Source organism: Castor canadensis, chromosome 1 (genome assembly GCF_047511655.1).
Source record: "Castor canadensis chromosome 1, mCasCan1.hap1v2, whole genome shotgun sequence".
NCBI classification, from domain to species: domain Eukaryota; kingdom Metazoa; phylum Chordata; class Mammalia; order Rodentia; family Castoridae; genus Castor; species Castor canadensis.
The window spans coordinates 60,743,486-60,764,315 of NC_133386.1; the positions used below are offsets into that span (position 1 = coordinate 60,743,486).

Consider the following 20,830-nt stretch of genomic DNA (forward strand, 5'->3'; position numbering starts at 1 on the left):
CAAATGTGAATTACTTAAAATAAATGAGAGTAAGATGATTATTTGAGCCTCCTTTTTGGAGGATGTTGGAAGGGAAAGGTCCCACAACCATAAAATCATCTGTAAAATTATTTATAAAATAACACCTGTTTAAGATCGCTTTGGGCCATAAGGCTCATTATATGAGTGTGAATATTCTAAATGCTTAGGTTTTAGGTAACAACAATTTTTTAATTTAAAAAAATTAAAATTAAATATATAGCCCAAATTTCTTCCTTATTATGGAGAGGAACGTGTTTCCTCTCAGTTCAATGAGTGTTCTGGGCTCTTTCCTCTGATTTCTATCCCAGGTGTTGAGACTTCTGACAGGGGCTTTCTCTGTGTCTCCTGTGGGCTGTGTGGCAATGAATGTTGCCTCTCTCTATCAGACAGCTTTGGAAACAGGTCATGCTAAGGGGAGGTCACATAGGAGAGAGGGAGGATAAAAGAAGGAAGTTAAGAAGGTGAATGTGGTTGATGTACTCTCTAAGCAAGAATGAATATAAAATTTTAAATCTGTTGAAATCACTGTAAGAAGGGGACTAAGGTAGAAAGAAGAAAAATAAAGGAGATGAACCAACTTTTATTATAATACATACATACATACATGGAAACATCACAAGGAAACTACCTGTATAGCTATCTTAAACAAACAAAAATTTCATTTTATTTTTTCTTTCATAAAATTGCAGACAGGAGGGCGGAACTGGTTTTGTCTGGGGAATTGGTACCAGTAGGAAGATGTGGAGAAAGGATGTAAGAGGGTGAATATAGTACAAATACTGTATACACATGTATATAACTGGAAAAATTATACCTGTTGATGTTCCAGGAATGAGGGGAGGGGGGGAAAGGAGAATGATGGAGGGGATGAGTTCAAGTATGATATATTTGATATATTGTAAGAACTTTTGCAAATGCCACAATGTCCCCCACCCAGCACAACAATAAAAAAAATTAAATGCCTAGGTTTAAAAACTCAGTCAGCCATTCAGTGGTATGCTGAAAACCCAACATTGTGTGTTCTATAAAGAATGATTAAATATCCAAGCCTCACAATTATTGACACAATTTATTCATTATTTAGCATAATCTAGTCATAACTATCAACCACAAATTCCAAAAGCTAATGTATATGCCTATTATAAATACAGAAAGTACAGTTAAAAGTCAAAAAATCCCACAGGATTATATAATTTAGTGATTTATTCTTATCTTGCCTGAGAGTTTTATTTTGCCTCTTTTAAATACATTTAGTTAGCTATTTTATAAAATAAATAAATAAAGGAAATAAGAACTACCTCATAGAACTATCCAGTTTGTCATAAATTATTTAGCAATAAATTTAACTGAGGAAATGAAAGATCTGTACACTGAAAACTATAAGCACTAAGGAAAGAAATTGAAGAAGATAAAATAAAAAGAAAGATATTCCATGTTTATGGAAAAGTGAAACATCTATACCACAGAATATTCATCTTCAAAAACTTAGAATTTAAATTATACAAAGTCCTTCCCTTCTGATGTACAACAAAGTTTGAGAACCATTGATCAAATCAATTTTTCTAGTCAATGCTTGAAATTATTTGGCAGCACGAGTGTCTAATACTGGCCTTTTGGAGATAAGGAAACTTGATTTAGATTTTAAAATATAGTTGAATTGAATAACAGTATATGGAAAAGAAATGGATAGAAAAGATACAAAAGACCAAGGAAACAATGCAAATAAAAAATTAGAAACTACACTTAAACTTAAAATAGGAAACCATTTTTCACCCAGTGTTTATTCTGTTCCCACTTTAGATTAACATAAAACTCATGAAAATGTCTGGCCTCCAACCCACATATTTGCAAATTACCTAAGTATTCAAAGCCTGAATATCATCAACAGCCAGGAATTTTTCTTCTCGTAAATTTCACATTCTAAATTTTTTCATTAAAACTTATTTTCCAAATATAAAATTGAATCATATGTAGAATATATCTTTTCAAATGGTCATCTGAAGTCTCTGATATGGTGCTACTGGTTGTAAGGACAGGAGATCCTCATCTCTCATTTGCTTATTATTTTTGCTGTGTTTTCCTGCTTATTTTTGGAATATTTAATAATAACAATTAAGGTCTTAATATTAAGAAAAGAAGAAAGTATGGACTTGCTCATCCACAAAATAGCTCCATAAAAAGTAAGTACATTGGTCAGGAAACCCTTTTCAATTTCTTTATACTAGCTTCCAGTGCACTCCAAGAAAACCTATTCAAGAATAACTTAGAGAAGCAGATTACTAATGTTTTTGCACAGTTGAAGTTGAACAATAATTTCACAAGTGATAATAAATGTTTTTTTGTTCCACACATACAAAATAAAATACAATTTCAATTCCAAAAGATCTTTTCTTCCAATAAACTTAGAGCTCTGTACATTTTCTTATTAGTTCCAAAATGTCCTTGAAAGATTAACAGATAGCAAGTAGTACTCAGTCTTCAAAAAACAACAAGGTCCAGTGAGATTTAATTATTTTTCCTAATTTATCACTATAACATGACAAAGTCAAGAGTGAAATCCATAACTCAGTTCAAAGCCTGAGATCCTGAGCTCACGTGCAATTAGAAAATATTACTAACAACCCACTGTACTGAAATTGTTTTGAATTTTAATTTAATTTTAAATACTGGGTCTGGTGCAGTGGCTCACATTTGTAAGCCCAGTTATTTGGGAGCAGAGAGAGGTGGATCATAGTTTGAGGCCTTAGCAAGACTTTATCTCAAAAAAACAAGCTGGGCATAGTGGTGGGTGCCTGTTATCCCAGCTATTTGGGAGGCAGAGGGTAGTATGATATTGTTGAAAGACTACCCCAGGCAAAAACTCAAGACCCTCCTGAAAAATAACTAGAATAAAAAAGGGCTTGAGGCAAGATTCAAATGGTAGAGCACAAGGCCCTCAGTTAAATCCCTAGTACTACCCAAATTTTTTTTAACTATAACAAATTTTGTTATACAATACAAAGTTATATGTATAATAATTTGTATAGTTATTAACTATATATACAAATATATGTATTAAGTTTCAGGCAATAGAGCTCCCTTGGAAATAGACATAAAACCCTGAGAGTTCCCTGGAAACAATTTATTATATCCCTGTCAGAAGCAAACAATATTTTTACATTGTCTTGTGATGCATTTTCCTTGATATTAACTGACATGCTTCTGTGGTTAATCATTTGATGTGGCCATATGCTAATAAGACATGCCTTTATTTCCTTTCAAGTTTTTCTTAAGAATTATCTGTCTGTTGCTTAATTTTATGTGTCAACTGGCTGGGACCATGGGTGCCCAGGCATTTAGTTAAACATTCTGAATTTGTCTGTGATGGTGCTTCTGGATGAGCTTAGCATTTGAGTCATAAACTGAGGAAAGCAGATTGTCCTCTGTTTCTCTGGAACCATGACTAGTACAGTCTGTAAACTCAAAACAAGAACATCTTTTAGGGGTTGTTATGGTTTGAACTCAGGGCTTCACACATGCCACTGAGCTATGCCCTGCAGCCACCAAGAATTTCTTAAAATGTTTCAGTGACCAAGAACAAGAATGGGCCCTTTGCTTCCATCCCAGTAATACAGAGAAAAGAGATCTCTACAAAAATCACTTGACTGCTTATTGCAAGCCAACTCAAGCCCACCCTCTCACTTTCAGTGGCTCGATAGGAGTTACACACAAGAGTCCAAGCTGTGTAACCTAAATATTAAAGCTCTACAAAAATTGAGGTCTTATCCATGTCCCCACCGAGCTGGTCCATTAGCACTCCCAAAGCTCACCTTCTTTTTTTTTTTAATTTTTATTTTATTCATACATGCATACAATGTTTGGGTCATTTCTCCCCCTTTCCCCCCGCCCCCTCCCTTACCCCTCCTTTCCTCTCTTAGCCCCCCTTACCCCTCGCTATCCAGCAGAAACTATTTTATCCTTATCTCTAATTTTGTTGAAGAGAGAGTATAAGCAATAATAGGAAGGACCAAGGGTTTTTACTAGTTGAGATAAGGATAGCTATACAGGAAGTTGACTCGAATTGATTTCCTGTGCAGGTGTGTTACCTTCTAGGTTAATTGTTCTTGAACTAACCTTTTCTCTAGTTCTTGGTCCCCTTCTCCTATTGGCCTCAGTTGCTTTAAAGTATCTGCTTTAGCTTCTCTGCATTGAGGGCAACAAATGCTATTTAGTTTTTTAGGTGTCTTACCTATCCTCATACCTCCCTTGTGTGCTCTCGCTTTATCATGTGATCAAAGTCCAATTCACTTGTGTTTGCCCTTGATCTAATGTCCGTATATGAGAAAGCTCACCTTCTTAATTTATCCCTAAATACTTTTTCTTGTGCTAGGTCTTTTAACAATGGTATATATTCCCATCTCCTTTACTATCATACAGATTTTTTAAGGTCCAGCAAGAGTTCTATCTCTCCTATAATAATTTAAGCTCATAAGAATCTTCTTTAAAGAAATATTGCATATGTTTTTCTATATCAAACAATTGGTAATTAGTATTATATAGCGTTTTCTCATTAATTGAAGTACAAATTTCTTGAGGTCAGAAGCTGGGTCTTAGATTCTATTTTCTAAATGCCTAATACTATTTGCTTAATAACTGAATGTGAAAAAGCTTTGGACACTGGGAAAAGAAGGTCCTAAACTGTCATAGGGGAGAAATATGGAAAAAACTGTAGAAGGAAAAAAAGAAGATAATCTATGACATAAAGGTGGGGGAACAAAGCAGACAAATATCTAGGAGAGAAACCAAAACCTTGTCTGGCGGTAAGGGTACACATGTTTTGATCTAAAATCTGAGACTGAAAGAAGTGACTCAGAACAAACTATTTAGCTGCACTTGGGAATTCATCTCTAAACTTAGGATACTAAACTTGATCTCTGAAGTTCCCTTTGATCCAGACAATTTAGAGGACTACAGCTTTCATTCACCTTGAGAGTTCCCACTTTATTTTTTCTGGGGAAGAAGGGACTCAAGTGCAATATGAGCTATGATGCACAGAATGCAGAAGTGTCAGTAAGTAAAAAGAAAGGCAAAATCAAAAAGATAACATAGCATAGACCAACCATCTGTAAATATACTGAAAATATACTGGAACTTCACAAGCAGAAAATTTCTTTCATATATTTTATTTATTTGATCATTTCAGACAACCAATATTCCTAGTGTGACAGGTCAAGAACTTAGAATGAGAGTGAGTTAGAGTTAGAAATGAAAGGTATAGGCAACATCTTCTGAATACTCACTTTAGTTCAATGATAAAAAATTAGCTGACTGATTTTTTAAAAAAGGTGAAAGCATTAAAGATCCTTTTGATTTGGTGGAAATATGTCAATGTAAGAATATTATTGGCATCTTATTTTAAAAAACCACATCTGCTCAACGATTTGGACTAATACAAGCAAAAAGATCAATTCACAAAGCATTGAAATGTCTGTCAGTAAACCTACAAAAGTCTGTGTATCAAACGTCACTTAACTTCTCTTTTCTCAGACCAAAAATCGTATGTTCTCCCTCATATGTGGACATTAGATCAAGGGCAAACACAACAATTGGATTGGACTTTGAGCACATGATAAAAGCGAGAGCACACAAGGGAGGGGTGAGGATAGGTAAGACACCTAAAAAACTAGATAGCATTTGTTGCCTTTAATGCAGAGAAACTAAAGCAGATACCTTAAAGCAACTGAGGCCAATAGGAAAAGGGGACCAGGAACTAGAGAAAAGGTGAGATCAAAAAGAATTAACATAGAAGGTAACACACACACAGGAAATTAATGTGAGTCAACTCCCTATATAGCTATCCTTAGCTCAACTAGCAAAAACCCTTGTTCCTTCCTATTATGGCTTCTACTCTCTCTACAACAAAATTAGAGATAAGGGCAAAATAGTTTCTGCTGGGTATCGAGGAGGCGGGGGGGGGGAGAAGGAGGGGGCAGAGTGGGTGGTAAGGGAGGGGGTGGGGGCAGGGGGGAGAAATGACCCAAGACTTGTATGCACATATGAATAATAAAATAAAATAAAAACTTCTCTTTTCTCAGCTTTCCATTCACATCATAGCTAACCAGTCAACACTCCCTTAGGCACCTAGTATTCTCTTTTGTATTATCTGTCGCACACAGAATCAATTGCTCTAACTCATCCTAACTCTGTAGGTTTGGGACTATGGACTTTCTCTTCTAGAATATTCTTGTCTTAAAACAAGGTCATGGGAGACAGAAAGTGCTTAACTGGAAAGAAAGACCAATAGAATTATATGTATCAGTAGGGAAAATATCTGAAAGATACAACTCCCCAGATTCTTTCTGATCTTCACACATGACCCTCCTGTCTAGTGACCTGGCTCTCTGCAAAATACAGAAGAGAATAAGTTTTTAATTAAGGAAATAAGGGGTTTAAACCTAAGTACTAAATGTCATATTGGGATGCTGCTGTCTTTGTATAGGAGCCTCAAAGCCCAAATGTAAAACTAAAGTGAAAAACAAAAAATCCTATAGAAAGGTTTTCAGCATCCTCTCCAACCTCCCATTCCCATTATCACAATTAATTTTATCAGATTAGGTAATTATCAGTTTGAAAACACAAAAATATCAAATGTTTGGCCATATGGGTGTGAGGCAAGAGGCAAATAAGCATTACCTGTTTATGGATCAGTGAGAGGTGAGCAAAGAATGTGAGCCTTAGAGAACTGATACCTGTGGGGTATAGGCTGGAGGGTGAAACAGGTGACTTTGGGGCCACATTCCATCTGCTAAATGCTTTTGGTTTGTCCAACTCAGATTTTTAAAACACTTCAAAATTGTGTACAATTAAATTGTTGGATACTTTCATAGGAAAAACTGAGTTTTACATTTGTCGGGAAATATCTAAGAAAATGGCAACTTTGAGTTGACGATCCCATATGACTGGAGTTAGGCAGAGTAGGCAGAGTTAATAGCCTCACAACAGACTGAGGCTTGACTTTTACCTTGGAACTGCCCATACCTGAGTGTTTAAAACAAAAATCATGGAATTGCCCCCATGTTTTGTTGGGACAGTGAGAAAAATGAACTCAAATGCACTAAAGTATTATAACCTGATTGTAAAAGTTTCCATCAGAAAAAAAAAAATCAAGATTACAAAACAACACTCAATACACCAATACCTATTAGTGCATTGGAAACCGCAGAACAAAAACATCCCTTTACTATTTCTTCAGTTTCTCTTCTACAAGCTGTTTGTAAGAAAAAATTACCAATGTTAAAACTTTCAAAGAAAAGTTGCAACTGTCTTTTTTCAGTTATAGAAAAGAAAGGATTCATCGTGGACACTAACTCTCTACACACTGCATTTGCCCAAAGAACTTAAAACACCTTTTGCTTTCGAAATGAGGGAGAACTATAATTCCACTTATTAAGTCAGCTCTTAAAAATATTTCTTTATTGAAACTTGGTCCTAAACCTAGGTTCAGAGTACATGATGAAGGCCTAAAGAAGGCTTATTTAACCTACATTAAATCTTGATAATTCATTAATGAGTCTTTTAAAGGGATAATTTTAATTCCCCAATCTTCTGCCATAAAGACTATATAGTGCTAATCTGCCTTGCCCTTTCAATTAAACTTGTTAAGGCCGTTCTATTTAGTCAGCACCCTGAATGGGCCATTAAAATTCTTGTTCGGTAAGAGTTGTGTTCAGTCAGTGCTCTGTTGTTTTAAATTCCATTAAATCCAAATGGTCTTTATCACCCCATGACCACTGTGACTTCAATCAGCCAATTTAATTACCTTACAAAATTGTCAGCAGAAGCAGCAAAGAAAAACAGGAAGCCCTATGACGTTATCAGATTGAAATCTTCCTCTTCAGTGTTTAATCTAAACTAGTCAATAAGGATGATGTACACCTACTTCCTTTCCCTTTCAGGGGCTTTTGACCTTCCCTTTCATGCTAAGATTTAGGGTCCAGACAGATTCATTTGGAGCCCTTCTAATACTTTGATAAGTGGACTACAAATTGAAAACCATTAGAAGATAAAGCTTCACCACCCAAATGTAAAACAATCAACACTTGCATTTCAATATACCATACCATGCTACTCAAAAGATCTCCTAGGTACCTCAATTACTATGCACTCAGTAGATTTATGATTTAAATATATTGCACTTGAAAGTCAAACACAACGTTCTGTACAATGGGGCATGGAAATATATGTAATCAAGGCTATAGTAACACAGTAAAATCCTAAAAACAGAAGGAAGTGTTTTTCCATGAGAATGTTTAATTTCTACCCCTCAAAAGGGCAAAGCATTTGCTTTATCAAAAATTATGATAAGCAAATGGCATAAAAGATTATGTCATATCACAGACAACACTTTATTTTACAATGAATAGACATGAACAGGCTCTGATAATCAATGGTTCGTCCTAGTGGTCCATGGTATTTTCTTCCTTTGTGTGAAAGTAATTCACATTAACTTTCCTGTGCTGGGTAAATGTTGAAACAGTGTCATTTGAGAATTCACAGAATGAACACACTACAATGATCACTTGCATTAAACCAAAAAGAAAAACTTGCCTGTAAAAATGTCCACTACATATAAACCTTTGTTCGCTGTTGAAAGGCAGCCTCACAAAGCTAGAAAACGTGTTGGGTTTCATGTGCTGGGTGTAAGGAGTGCTATTTCTAGAAAGGAAAAGATCATTTTTCAAAGTCGGTTTCTGAAATGATTGTGCCTCCGTTGATGGATCACATCAAGTTATTCTTTGAAGCTTTAAGAGTAAGCGAGAACTTATGAGAAAAACGTAATTTTTAAAAAGTGTGCCCATAGTGTTGGCGATTCTTGGAAAGATTTCCCTCTCTTGCTTTCCAGAGCTCAGCTGAGCAGGTGTTCTGGTTTTATCTGTTGCAGACAGTAGCCGCTATCACTCCCCCATCCCCGCCTCCCAAGAGTCAGATTTCTTGCTTCCAGATGTAAGGCCACTCCTCCCTCCCTCCCACTTTACCTCCCAAAGGAAGAAGAATCTTTTTCAAAGAACTTGTGGAGAGTGGCCGCTTACAAGCTCAGTCAATTCATTCGCGTTCCTCGATGGTACAGTTCATTTGGTACCAATTATTCTATCTGGGAGAACATGGGATGCCCAGAAATGTAAGGGAGTTTCCCTAAGAACCTTCCGGTTCCCTCTCATGTGGTGGGTTTTATCTGTAGGCCGCCCCTGACTGAGCTGGCTGGGTGCCTTCACCTTGGGCTTGGGCACAGGAAGGTGACTGCGCATCATGCGTTGTAGGGGTGGCTAGTGTGCAGTGCCATCGAGACCGGAGCTCCTTCTAGGAGGGAAGACTTAACACAGAAAGATTTTAATAAAGCTGCTCCACCGCCTTGCTGACCAAAACAGTTCGAAACGCTAAAAGGTATGTGGTGATCTATCACACCCTCGCGGTCCTAGGAAAGGACTATCTTGCAGAAGCTCCAAGAGTTTGAGAAGAAGTTTGTGTTGACATCTTTGCTCCTGACGTCCTAAATTTCAATTCAAGTAAAGAACTGACCCCATGAATCTGACCCCAAAGATATGCCAAAGACCAGAGACTGACAATGAGAGGCACGCAGATCACTTGCGCTTCCCCAGGGACAGGGCAATGAGCAAACCAGCAAGCCAGAAGAGAAGGACGGGCTAAAGAAACAAAAGAAGAAATGTTTAAAGCCGAGCTGCTGCACTTGGTCTGGAAGACTGGAATGAGGGCCACACCCCCGCGGACGGAAGGATTTGGCCCTCGGCCTCTCCCGCAGCATCTTGGCCTGCTACGCAGCTGCGGAAAAACAAAGGTGCCTCATTTACATCGCGCCGGGGCTCCGGGACGCGCCGCTCCTAGAGTGCGAGGGCTCGGAAAGGCCTCCCTGGGGAAGTCATCGACTCAGCTCCCAGAAAAGCCTATCTGAAAAAGTCTGACTTGGCCTGGGGAGGTAAACTGACTTTCTACGATGCACCTTACCTCCTTGAAAATATGTCGGCACCGGGAGGAGCCAAGTTGTGCTAACTCAGTATCGATGGCAGGTACCCAAGACGAAATGCCCATCCCTCTGCCGGCCAGGAGGTGACACTTGGCTAACCCCGAAGTCTCGTTCCCCAGTACCCTAGGCTGCCTTAAAGCTTGGGACAGCGTTCTGGGTTCAGCCCTCGGAAGACGTTTGCCGAGCTGCTACTGAAAGAGCAGACCCGGATGCGCAGCCTGGAAGGGGACATGCCTGGAGCGGGACGGAGGCGCCCTTGGGTGCGACTGGAAAGTTTTCTTGGACCCTATAGGGGAGTCACTGTGACCAAGTGTGAGGCGTGAGGCCTGGCAAGAGCTCAATTGAGCTCAATTGAGAGAGAGAGACAGAGAGAGAGAAAGAGAGAGAGAGAAAGCAGAGGAAGAACTAAAGGGGGAGAGCGAAGGAAGTGAGGGAGAAAGGTTGCGCTGGCTGAAGATGGGCGGGGAAAAGAAGGGACGCGACCTGGGTCAGCACCCTGAACTGGGGGCTTCTCCTGGATCCACAGAGGAGGACGGGTCGAGTCTCAGTTCAATTGGGAGCCCGAGGAAAGACAGCACGGACCTCATGATGGTGGATTTCTACCATGTGTCGAGAAGGGGGGCTGGGATGGCAGCCCCGCAGGGCTTCGCGGTTGCCATAGCGCCGCGGCGGAAGCGCCCGGGGCTGGCGGCTCCAGCCTCTCCCCTGATGGAGGATGCTAGGCCACTCAACGCAGCCTTTCCTGGGAGGCGGCGGGTTTCACCAGCACTCGGTTGTCCGCCGCCAAAGGCCAGCTGCACTACTAGCGACTCTAACCTTTTCCCTTCCAAGGCACGGGCCCAGGGATGAGGCAGTGGTTCAACTTCAGAGTCCAAGTTGAAAATAAACATTCTCAAGAATGGCTTATACGCGCCTACCACCCAACCATCCAATCCACTCAGAACATGTTAACCCCAGATGAAAATAAAACTCCCACCATGGCATCAAAATAGTCCCAACAGGGAAATGTTCCAGTGATTACAGTTCTACACCGTCCTTACCCACAACTCCGGTCAGCTATCAGAGAAAATGGATCTCCACGTGGAAGATGTTTGAAGCTAATGTACAAAATAAGAAGTTATCTAGAAACTGGGCTCTTGGTTTTATGGAATCAAGGGACTGGTATGGTGGTCCTTGTCTTGTTCCCTATCTTTTAAGGACAATCTTAAAAGTAGGAATTGGTCTAGGAAAAGGTTCTTTTGTACGTGTGTCAGCTCTTTGGGAAAGCTGCTACATTCCGCTACAGTTGCCAAGATTTTTCATAAGAAGATATGAAACGATCAGCGAATGTAACAATCTAATGATTCAGCAAATAAAGTGCTGCAAGACCAGAGCAGCAATAATTAAATCTTTAGAGTATTGGTGGCAGTTTCCAGCCCAAAATCTTCATTTTTTTCCACCTACTCCACAAACACACTTACCAATGCACACTCATTCACAAATACCCATCAGAAAATACCTCACATAAATGTGTAATACCCAAAATATGGCCCCAAGTAGCATATTGTAGCACTCTCCATGCTTGAAATTGAACTGCTGAAAACACACACACTTTCCAGTAATATGTGGATCTGTTTTAATCCTGTCCAAAGAAACAAGCATTCCTGTGGATGCTCGTTGCTAACAGCAACATGCTGAAGTACAATCTAAAGACATGAAGAAAGCAGGGAAATACTCCAGCAGGAATCTAGCTATAACCTATTGTCTCTTGTTATTACCAGTGTTTTTGGTTCCTGGTGTCTTATTGTGTGAATGTTGGGGCGGGGGGGGGGGAGGACAGCTGAGGTTCCCATTTAATATATGTGAAATCATCTCTGTCTTGTTTCCCAGAGCCTGGGAAAGACAGTGAATTTTATCATTGGAGAAGAAACACATGGAGATACAGAAAGAAGATGCTGTTGGTGTCAACAGAAGATGCAAGCACTCATTCTCTGCTTTAAATTGGACTGAATAACTTAATGCATCTGCTTTTATCTCAGAGACATGTGCTCAGGGTTATGTGGTTTCCTGCCCTCTTTGCTCTAAATCCACTTGAACTGACCAAAGAGCTGCCTATAGTGCGAGATTTACTCTGTTGGGTTTCTCCTCCTCCACTCCTACCTACTTTAGGGAACTTTCCCTGACTAGTTCTGCTGTTACTAAAATTCCATTGGCCACAGAGAGCAGGCTAAGTGTTTCCTATGCTTCATTTCCCCCAAGTAAACCTCCCGACCATGGATTCTACAGGATTCCCACGTTTAGATTTTCCTTCAAGCTCCAAAGAAACCCGGGGTCTTATGGAATCAATAAATTCTCCTGAAATTGAACTATCTCGGGTCTTTCATCATGTGAAATAGACACAGACTAAACACCATACACTCAACTCCCCTCCCCCCTCAGCCCTCAGTTACTGCCTTTCATCATTTATTAGTACAAGATTCTCAGAGAAAAAGCAGCGAAGGGGGACAGGGGGGTGGCTTAGCAAGTTAAAAGAAAAAACAAAGAAGTATCCTGTCTTATCGTGACGCTATTTCGCTCTCAGTGACCAGCATCTTCCCCTTATTAAGTAAAGCCTTGAAGTTTACAATTTTTTAAAGCGTTGCATACCAGTAAGGACACCAAGGATGGAAAGGGGGATTAAATTAATCAATAAGTCTCTCCGACAAAAGAAATCAAAGGGGCTAGCGCCTCTCCTTTGCACATGAGAACTTGCCTTGGTCCGGCGGAAGCGGACAGAGGCAACTCGCCCAAGAGTTAGCAGATATTAACTCATCAGCTGCACAAACTAAGAGGCTTGCAGCCTTAGCGCTCACTTTCGCTCCAACCGCACAGCCCTCCAAGCCCGGAAGGCTCTGGGGGAGCCCGGCGGTTGTGGCTCTGGCCATGCCCCCGGCGTCATCACCATCTCTGTGGCTGGCTACTAAGGTGGCGAGATATTGCATTGACCACTACCACACACCGGCACTCCCTCCATCCTGCCGCGGCAAAAATAATAAAATGCAACTAAAAGAAAGAAAGAAGAAAATAAATGAAAGCGCAGAGGGTGTTCTTTAAAGCCCAGAAGGGAACAGAGCCTCGAACAGGTCGGAATGCGCCGAGCCCACCGCCAAGGCAGAGCGAACCTGCCTGTTTACATCCGGCTGCCTCGGGAGTCCGGTACCCAGGAAATGGGGAGAGAAGGAGAAATCTTACCAAATCTTAATACATGTGTGGTTCCTTGAGAATATCCAATCCACAGTAAACACAGCAGGAGTTTAATGGAGCGCCTGAAGACTAGATTACTTAGAATCGGGGAAATAATCTTCATGGTGTTTCTGTGCCTACACGCGCGGCACCCACTTCTCCGATTTAGCGTTAGGCTCCTGGTTTGGGCAAGAATGAGGATGCGTCGAGTAGTGGCCGCAGACGCGATCACGGCATGGTCACAGACAGAGGAAGGAGTCTCCGCTTCCCAAACCCATTAGCAATCGCTGCATGTTCTTCACTCACTGCGCCAAGGAGCAACCTTCCACTGCAAGGGATGGTAGCACATCCATGTTAGTCGGAGAGCATCCGGGAGAAATCCAGCACGCACACCCACAATGTCCGGCCGCGCGAGCCTGGGGGAGCAACAGAGGAGGAAAATCAGTAGGAAATCCAGGCTTGGAGACTGACGAGGTGTCGATAGCGAGCCACAGTCCCAGCACAAAAGGAAGCTTGGCTGGCAAAGGTTTTGCCAGGCCCTATTCTACTGCACTGCTGCACAGCTTCTGACGTGAAGCCAAGATTAAGTGAGAAAAATTGAGATAGCTGCTCGCCTCTTTAAGGCGCCCTGCCAGTGAGCTTCCCAATATCTATTATGCAACCAATCTGATAGCCTGCTTTGAGTTGCAAAAAAAGAAGTCGGATTTATTTAAGTGGTGAAAATTGCTTTGATTTTCAATGAGACTCTGCTAAGAGAGTGGTGTATGCAAGCAGGCTTCTTACAATCAATTGATGAATTTTAATAAATGACTAGCTATGTCAAAGTCACTTTGCCTAGGAATTGTAAAAGAGGAGATGCTCTAAGAAGAATTTACTGTAAATCTAACTTGCCATTCACTTGAAAGAGTATTACCTATACTTTTTAATATTTTTTGACTAAGAATCCATGAATACAGAATGGAATGCAACCGGAGAGGTGAACTTATTCTTTAAAAACTTGATCAGAGCGTTCCTTGATTACTACCCAGGAGTAAAGAGAAATTGTACAAGTGGACTTTTAGGAAAGAAATATTTAATTAAAATGAAGGAATAGTTCCATACCCATTTCAGCATATGTAAAGATAAAAGGCAATGGTGTTTGAATTGGTGCAGCAAACTCTAAATGCTTTTATGCCCAAATGACTTTTTTTTAAGTTTTTCTTTAAAAGATGAAATAAGGGTTCATAGCTTGAGCAACATTAAGTATCATAGCTTTGTCTAAAAATGTCATCATTTGCTGGTTTTCAGATGAGTCTAGAGTCCCTTCTCTGGACTTTCATAAGTCGCAATGTATTCAAGGGGAAAAAGTTAGAATTATATTTTTATTTTTAACATAAAATACATTTATAGCGTTGAAATACGTAACGTAGGTTAAATTTTTCAAAAACCCCCACTAGTAGCATTACTTATATTAGTAAGCACAATAACATGCACAGCAACAAATATGTCACTGTTAACATTTTTAACTGATTATTCAGCATAAAATGCATCCTATTGGGCTTGTATTTTACAATTAATTTTTTCATAACCCACTAACAGAGCATGGGTTAAACTACATGAAAAATTATAAGACTATATTCTATTTGAAGACCATCCAATTTTAAAATAGAGAGTGGTATCAGTACTTGTTATGCTTCTTCCAAATAGCAAAGGAACACTGTAATACCATCATAGTGATTTTTTAATCTATATTTTCTTAAGATAATATAAAAAGCTGATTTGAAAAACTCTACATTTTGCAAAGGCATCAGGTAACATTGATGTTTTTAAGATGGAGGCAGAACTGCAGTGTCAAAAATAAGTATCATGAATGGCTAGTTCTGCAGTCTACCAGGCAATTCAAACAAATAATTCAACTATTTGAGCACTTTAAAAAGAACATCAAGTGCTGAAAATAAGGGTATCTAGCGACTCCTTCAGTCCATGTTTAAAATATCTCTTGCAAAACATGTAGAGCCCAACATGTTCTGTCTTGTATTTGCTGTCTCACTTATTTTATTTCTATTTGTTCATTTTCATTTTGCTCCTAGCAGAGATAATAATGACTGCCAGGACAAAAATAAATATTCTTAAATTTTTCATCTGCAAATATAATTGATATGTAATACCTGAAAATAGCATGTTCTGTTGTAGCTAATCAAAACACTGTGATTTTTTTCAGTGTAGCTGGCATTTAGTGGAACCTGAGAAAACAAAATGTACTGTATCTCCTTGTTTATGTATTATATTAACATAATGGCATTTCTCATAACAGATTTAATGTGTCTACTTAAAGGTAGCATTCTCAACTATTTATTTTGTGTGAGGTCATTTGTTGGCTGTCTAGTTGTAAAAGTAAAAAATGAAGCTTCCAGATTCACAAAGTTCATATAAAATACACAGGGAAAAAAAAGTCTAGCATAAATTTTCTCACTACTAATTGGTCCCAAAAGAACCAGTTTTGCACATATGCTAAATTAGGTTCATTTACATCCATCAACTAAGTTGAAAAGCTTTAACAGAGCAGACATCAACTCCACCTGTCCAATTGAACTTCTGCAAGACTAGAGACAACCTTTCTTCAGGACCGCGGACAGCAATCCAGGCATCTATTTATTCTAGAGTTGTCATTGAAAGTAGTACAAATGGGTAATATGCCATTTCAACTGATAATGTACATTGTCATTTCTATTACACAGAGTCAAGTAATTTGAGTTATTACAGACACATTGTCAAGAGGACAATTTTGTAAACTGTGTTGAGTGTATTTTTCAGTGTAATGGCTAGAATTACTTAACATACCTAGAGTGTTCTAATAAGTGATGATCCCTTTCCAGAGCACAGTACTACAAAAGCCACTTTACATTCACTGTGAGATCCCTTGCGAGCAATAAACTACTCATTTCTCAGTACAAAAAAATTGACTGAAAGATTACAAAGAATTCAGGTTACTGAAACATGTTGTCAATATTCAGTGGCTAAAGACATTTTTAAAATGTACAATTAGTTACCACTTTCAACTCTCCACCTCCAGATTTCCATCTGTTGTGCGGGTAATCAGATTAATTGCCACTCTTTCTCATTAAACTTCACTCATTTCCCAAACAACAACAACAAAGCTCACTAAATTTACCTCCCCAATACAAGAAAAAGATTTGATGGTACAGAAGATACCTCACCATATGGCTATTTGAAGTTATTACACATTTCTCTCCAATAATGACACCATCATCATAGTTCTGAGGGTATCTGAAGGATTAGTAGCCATTATACAGTATTTCACTGACTATATTTAACTCTTTTAAAATTGTGTAAGTTCTATAATTTGCTTCTTTCTTAATAAAAAAGAAAAACACTGCAATTAGATGTCAGTTGGTCATTTATATGTAGTAATAGTGAGATTTGTGTACTTTATTCTATGGTCTCATTTGCTTTATTGTCATTTTAACCACATGGCAACCTTAATTTATAGGAGCTAAAGCTCTGTAGGTTCCAAGGTCAAAGCAGAGATGAAAAATTACAAACACACACATACATGCACACATGCAGAGAGCAGCTATGTCTAGGTTAAGCCTTGAAAAAATACTGCAGAAAACTGACATGAAGAAATACCAAGCCTATGATAAATAATAAAAGAAAACACACATGTGTGTCCCCACAAAGCTTGTTACAACAACAACAAAAGGCCACTAGCTTCATCTTTCATTGTATTTTTCTATTTGTTGACACTAATGACCTCTTATTCTTGGGCACTATTACTTGAGAAGCAATTTTAGTTTCCTATTCTCCTGGTGAAAATGAATCTTATTCTAGTTAGCTGCCACCTGCTGGGGCATGAACAAATGTGTAATAATCCTTATAGAACAACATTTAAAAAGACAATCCCTACACCTTTTGCTGGAAACAGTAAATGTGTATCTCAGAACAACCTGAATTTCAAAGGTGTTTCAAAGGTCCTTCCACATCATATTCTTGTTTAATTTTTTTCACATGGAAATCTCACCAAGAGTTCTACTTGACTTCTCACTGAAGTCTTGTTATTAGGTTACATTTGAGAAACCTCATCTTACAGTCACTCCTAACTTATTCCATGCAAGTGACCTGTTGTACTGCAGCTAGGCTAAAAGAAACACACTACTCCTTCATGGCATAAAAGGGTCCCAAGATTAAAGTGAGGGCTGAGATCATTTGAAACCACACTGTTGCATACTTGCAACTCACTCTTCCTATCTATGAATGCTATGTTATCTCTTGTGATTCTGAACGCATTATCAGCTGTTCTACTAATGTTCTGCTGCATTGATGGTTAATGACATTTAAAATTTTAATTAATTTTTAGATGCTGAAAAGAAATGTATCTTAATTAAGAATAGATTTACACATCCTAGACCCTTTTTAAAAATACAGCTTGTGCAATCTTCCATGGGTTTAAATAAAGCAAGCAAGTAAACCTTGTAGACATCACTCATTTGTCTATCACCTTCCTCCTATGTATTTCAGTTTCTTTGTTTGTTTAACTTATAAGTTTCTAAGGTCACTGAAAGTCGATAAGCTGCCTTGGTTGTTACAGGAATGAGTTCTACAAAGTTATAAAGTAATGAACTAAAAACAAGTTGAGATTGAAATACACTGCACATCTTCCAACAGCCAAACTACAGACGAATCGATCATCTTTTGTGAAATGAAAATAATCAATCATTAATCCATAAGATAATTTTGGATGATAGACTACTTACAGTATGAAGATGAAGAAAGGATATAGGGTAATCTATACATTACCAAAAGGATCTTAGTAGTAAATAGTAAATAGTTCCTATTCTCAATTCAGTCCTGTTGTCTGTTTCTCTCTCTCTCTCTCTCTCTCTCTCTCTCTCTCTCTCTCTCTCTCACACACACACACACACACACACACACAAACACACCCCTCACACACTCCTACAGGGGATGTGGATTGGTAAAAGTTCTGCATGCACATTTCTGATCAGCCCCAGTGACACTACCCACTCCTTACCCTAATGGGACGCCCTCAGATTTTTTTTCAATAGCCCTAAATACGGGTGTCAGTTAAAATAATGTCTGTACTTCCTCAGCACCGAACTAGGATCAGGGTTAATGGAAGGATAGGTGGATGGACGAAGGACGGGAGCCCATCAAACTTGCAGGCGGATGCACAGCTTCTTGCCATCTGTCTCACTCTTCATTTCGCGTGAGTCCCAGTAGCTGAGGCCACTTCCTGACACGTCCGCTTGTTAAATTATTTGATGTGGAGAACACGAGCGCCTGCAGTCCACAGGGCCACTTGCATCCGTGACAGGAACTGGCTGCGGCGAGCGGGGCAAAGCCACTCACAGCACTAGGTCCAGCAGGTGCCTCCAGCGCACCGGACTCCGCCACGCTGCGTTCGCCTTCCTCCTTCTCTGCAGGCGGAGAATGCTGCTCGGCCACCCACCCGCGGTCCCTCCGGTCCTCGTGGGGACACTGCTCCGCAAGAACCCTGGCCGGATCCACCCCCACCGGGGAGTCCTTACCTAGAGCTGGGTGAAGTGGGAGGGTAGGGAGCGGGGTGGTCCTCCGCGGCCGCTGCTGGAGGAGGTCGGGCAGGAAGTCCGTGCTCCGAAACCAAGCAGCGCAGCCGCCGGCGCCGAGCGCAAGTGACGGCGGCGGTGGAGACGGTGACCGCGGAGTGGCGGCGGTGGCGGCAGAGACAGACACGCCTCCTGGCGGGGGTTCCTCGCCTCTTGCTTTAAAGGAGCCGCGCTCCTTTCCCGCGGCGGTGCACGCTCCGGGTCGTCGGGGCCACCGGGACGCAGCGCCCGCCCCTCCTATACTGCAAGAACCAGAAGTGAGAGAATTCCAGGCAAGGCCGGGCTTGTACGTTAACAAACCCTGGCTAGGACTTTGCCTCTGCTTAGCACACCCACCCAGGTCTCCAGGGATTGGGGGTGGGAGGGCGGCACAGGGGCCAAGATGCTCTGTCAGACAGTGAATGATGCAAAAAAGCCCGAGGAGATTGTCTGACCCTGGGAGGCGACGACACCTATAAGGAGCCCTAGCACGTTTGGTTCTGGATGGTAGCTTTTATACCTTTTCCGAAACCATAGCAACGAAACTTCGCCGCCGCCAGGGTTTGGAGAGCAGCTGACAGTCTCCAAAGTGACCCTCTCAGTTCTGCTGGTTAGCGGGAAAGATCTTGATCTGCGCTCCCTCCCAACCCCCCTTCCCACCTCCCGCGGTTCACACAACAAATGCACACAGCTTTGGTTCTAGAGCTCAGATAGACGCTGCGAGTCAAAGCACCTGCGTTCCTGAAAATAAATGCTCAGAAACGGACTTTTCCTCCAGTATCAGGAGGTTGCGACCGGCCTTGCACTAGTATAGTCCTTTAATACTTCACTCCCTCCTCCCCACTAGGTCCCTGAACTCTCAACCCAAGCAGATTGGCGCCAAACCTGAGGTCCTAGTCTCAAAGGAGCCTGAGGAGTTGCCTGGTTCTTGCGGTCGCGAGTCTGAATTCTTGGAGGACTGGTTAAAGGCCAGAGATGGAGAGGGGTTGCCTGAGTCCCTGAGTCTTCCCAGAGCCCCACTGTCAGGGTGCAGTCCGCAGCAGCCAGCACACCATGCTCTCCCAGCCCCCAGATTCTCTCTGCGAGTGATTAGCTACTACAAACAATCCCGGATTTCCGCTCCTCTGGGTCAGAAAAGTCAACATCTACTTAATACCGTAGCTATTTTATCCTCAGCCCTACAATAGTAACTGGAGCAGAGACTTAATAGTTTCCCCCAGAGTAAATTGGTGGGCTGTGATTCACAAGGAGGTTTAAGAGAAGCTAGGGGGCTTGTAACCGGCCCGGCATGCTGGGCCCAGGAGATAAATTTCAAACGGGCAGCATGAAGAAGGAGGCAGAATGGAACAGGGAGCAGCAGCAGTCCCCGTGCACGCCAGTCTAATTCCTAAGGCCCCAGAAGTAGAGAGGCTCTGAGTCCCTAGGGAGCTGTTGCCCGGGCTGGATGAGAGCATTTGTGCTTTGCTTCCATCTTGCCCGCAGCCCTTGTAAAGTTAAGTCTTCACTGGGTCCTGGAGCCACATAACTACCCTTAAGACCCTGGGGCTAGCCTGAAGCACACAGAAACTCAATCTCACCCAAATCGCCAGCCTCTATCCTCTCAGTCACCATCCTGGGCTCTCTGCTCCCGTCCAGTGGAGGAAGACTTGGGCTTGGGTTAAGGAGAGAAGAGTTAGTGGCAATGGAAAGTCAGTAAGTCATTTAAAGATCCCGGGGGTGGCTGGGAGGTTCCCGTAATTAAGTCAACAGCAGCCTTGTTGTACGGAAAAAATAAATAGTCAATGCCTCCATTGTGGATCCTGGAGCGGGCAGCACAGACGCGTGACCGGCTCCAGGCGCCTGGGCTCCAGCTGCTGTGACCTGAAGCCTAATGGGCCCTCGAAGCACAGCAGAGTTTGGGCCAGGCTCAGAAAAATGTCCTATTCAGTCCCATTTTCCCCACAGGAGTAATGAAGACAACTTGGCTACTAGCCAAAGACTCTCCATGTCATCTTAACATCCTCCCCAC

The 20,830-nt window shown here is 41.0% G+C and overlaps 1 protein-coding gene across 7 annotated transcripts in view; it reads right to left on the bottom strand.

Annotated features, from left to right (window-relative positions):
• The window catches only part of Grik2 (glutamate ionotropic receptor kainate type subunit 2), a 628,064-nt gene extending 607,506 nt beyond the window's left edge, over nucleotides 1-20,558 (bottom strand). For 2 of the 7 annotated variants that reach the window (XM_074077800.1, XM_074077802.1), the window contains exons 1-3: nucleotides 20,400-20,557; nucleotides 18,787-19,085; nucleotides 13,250-13,656 (exon numbers count right to left, since the gene is read on the bottom strand). In XM_074077800.1, the coding sequence (XP_073933901.1) occupies nucleotides 13,250-13,364 (115 nt within the window). In that variant the 5' untranslated portion in view covers nucleotides 13,365-13,656; nucleotides 18,787-19,085; nucleotides 20,400-20,557. Of the gene's footprint in view, nucleotides 1-13,249; nucleotides 13,887-18,269; nucleotides 18,682-18,786; nucleotides 19,086-20,399 lie in introns of those variants that run through there. The other 5 variants (XM_074077776.1, XM_074077798.1, XM_074077808.1 and 2 more) reach the window with 5 other exon arrangements.
• Nucleotides 20,559-20,830: the final 272 nt, after the last annotated feature.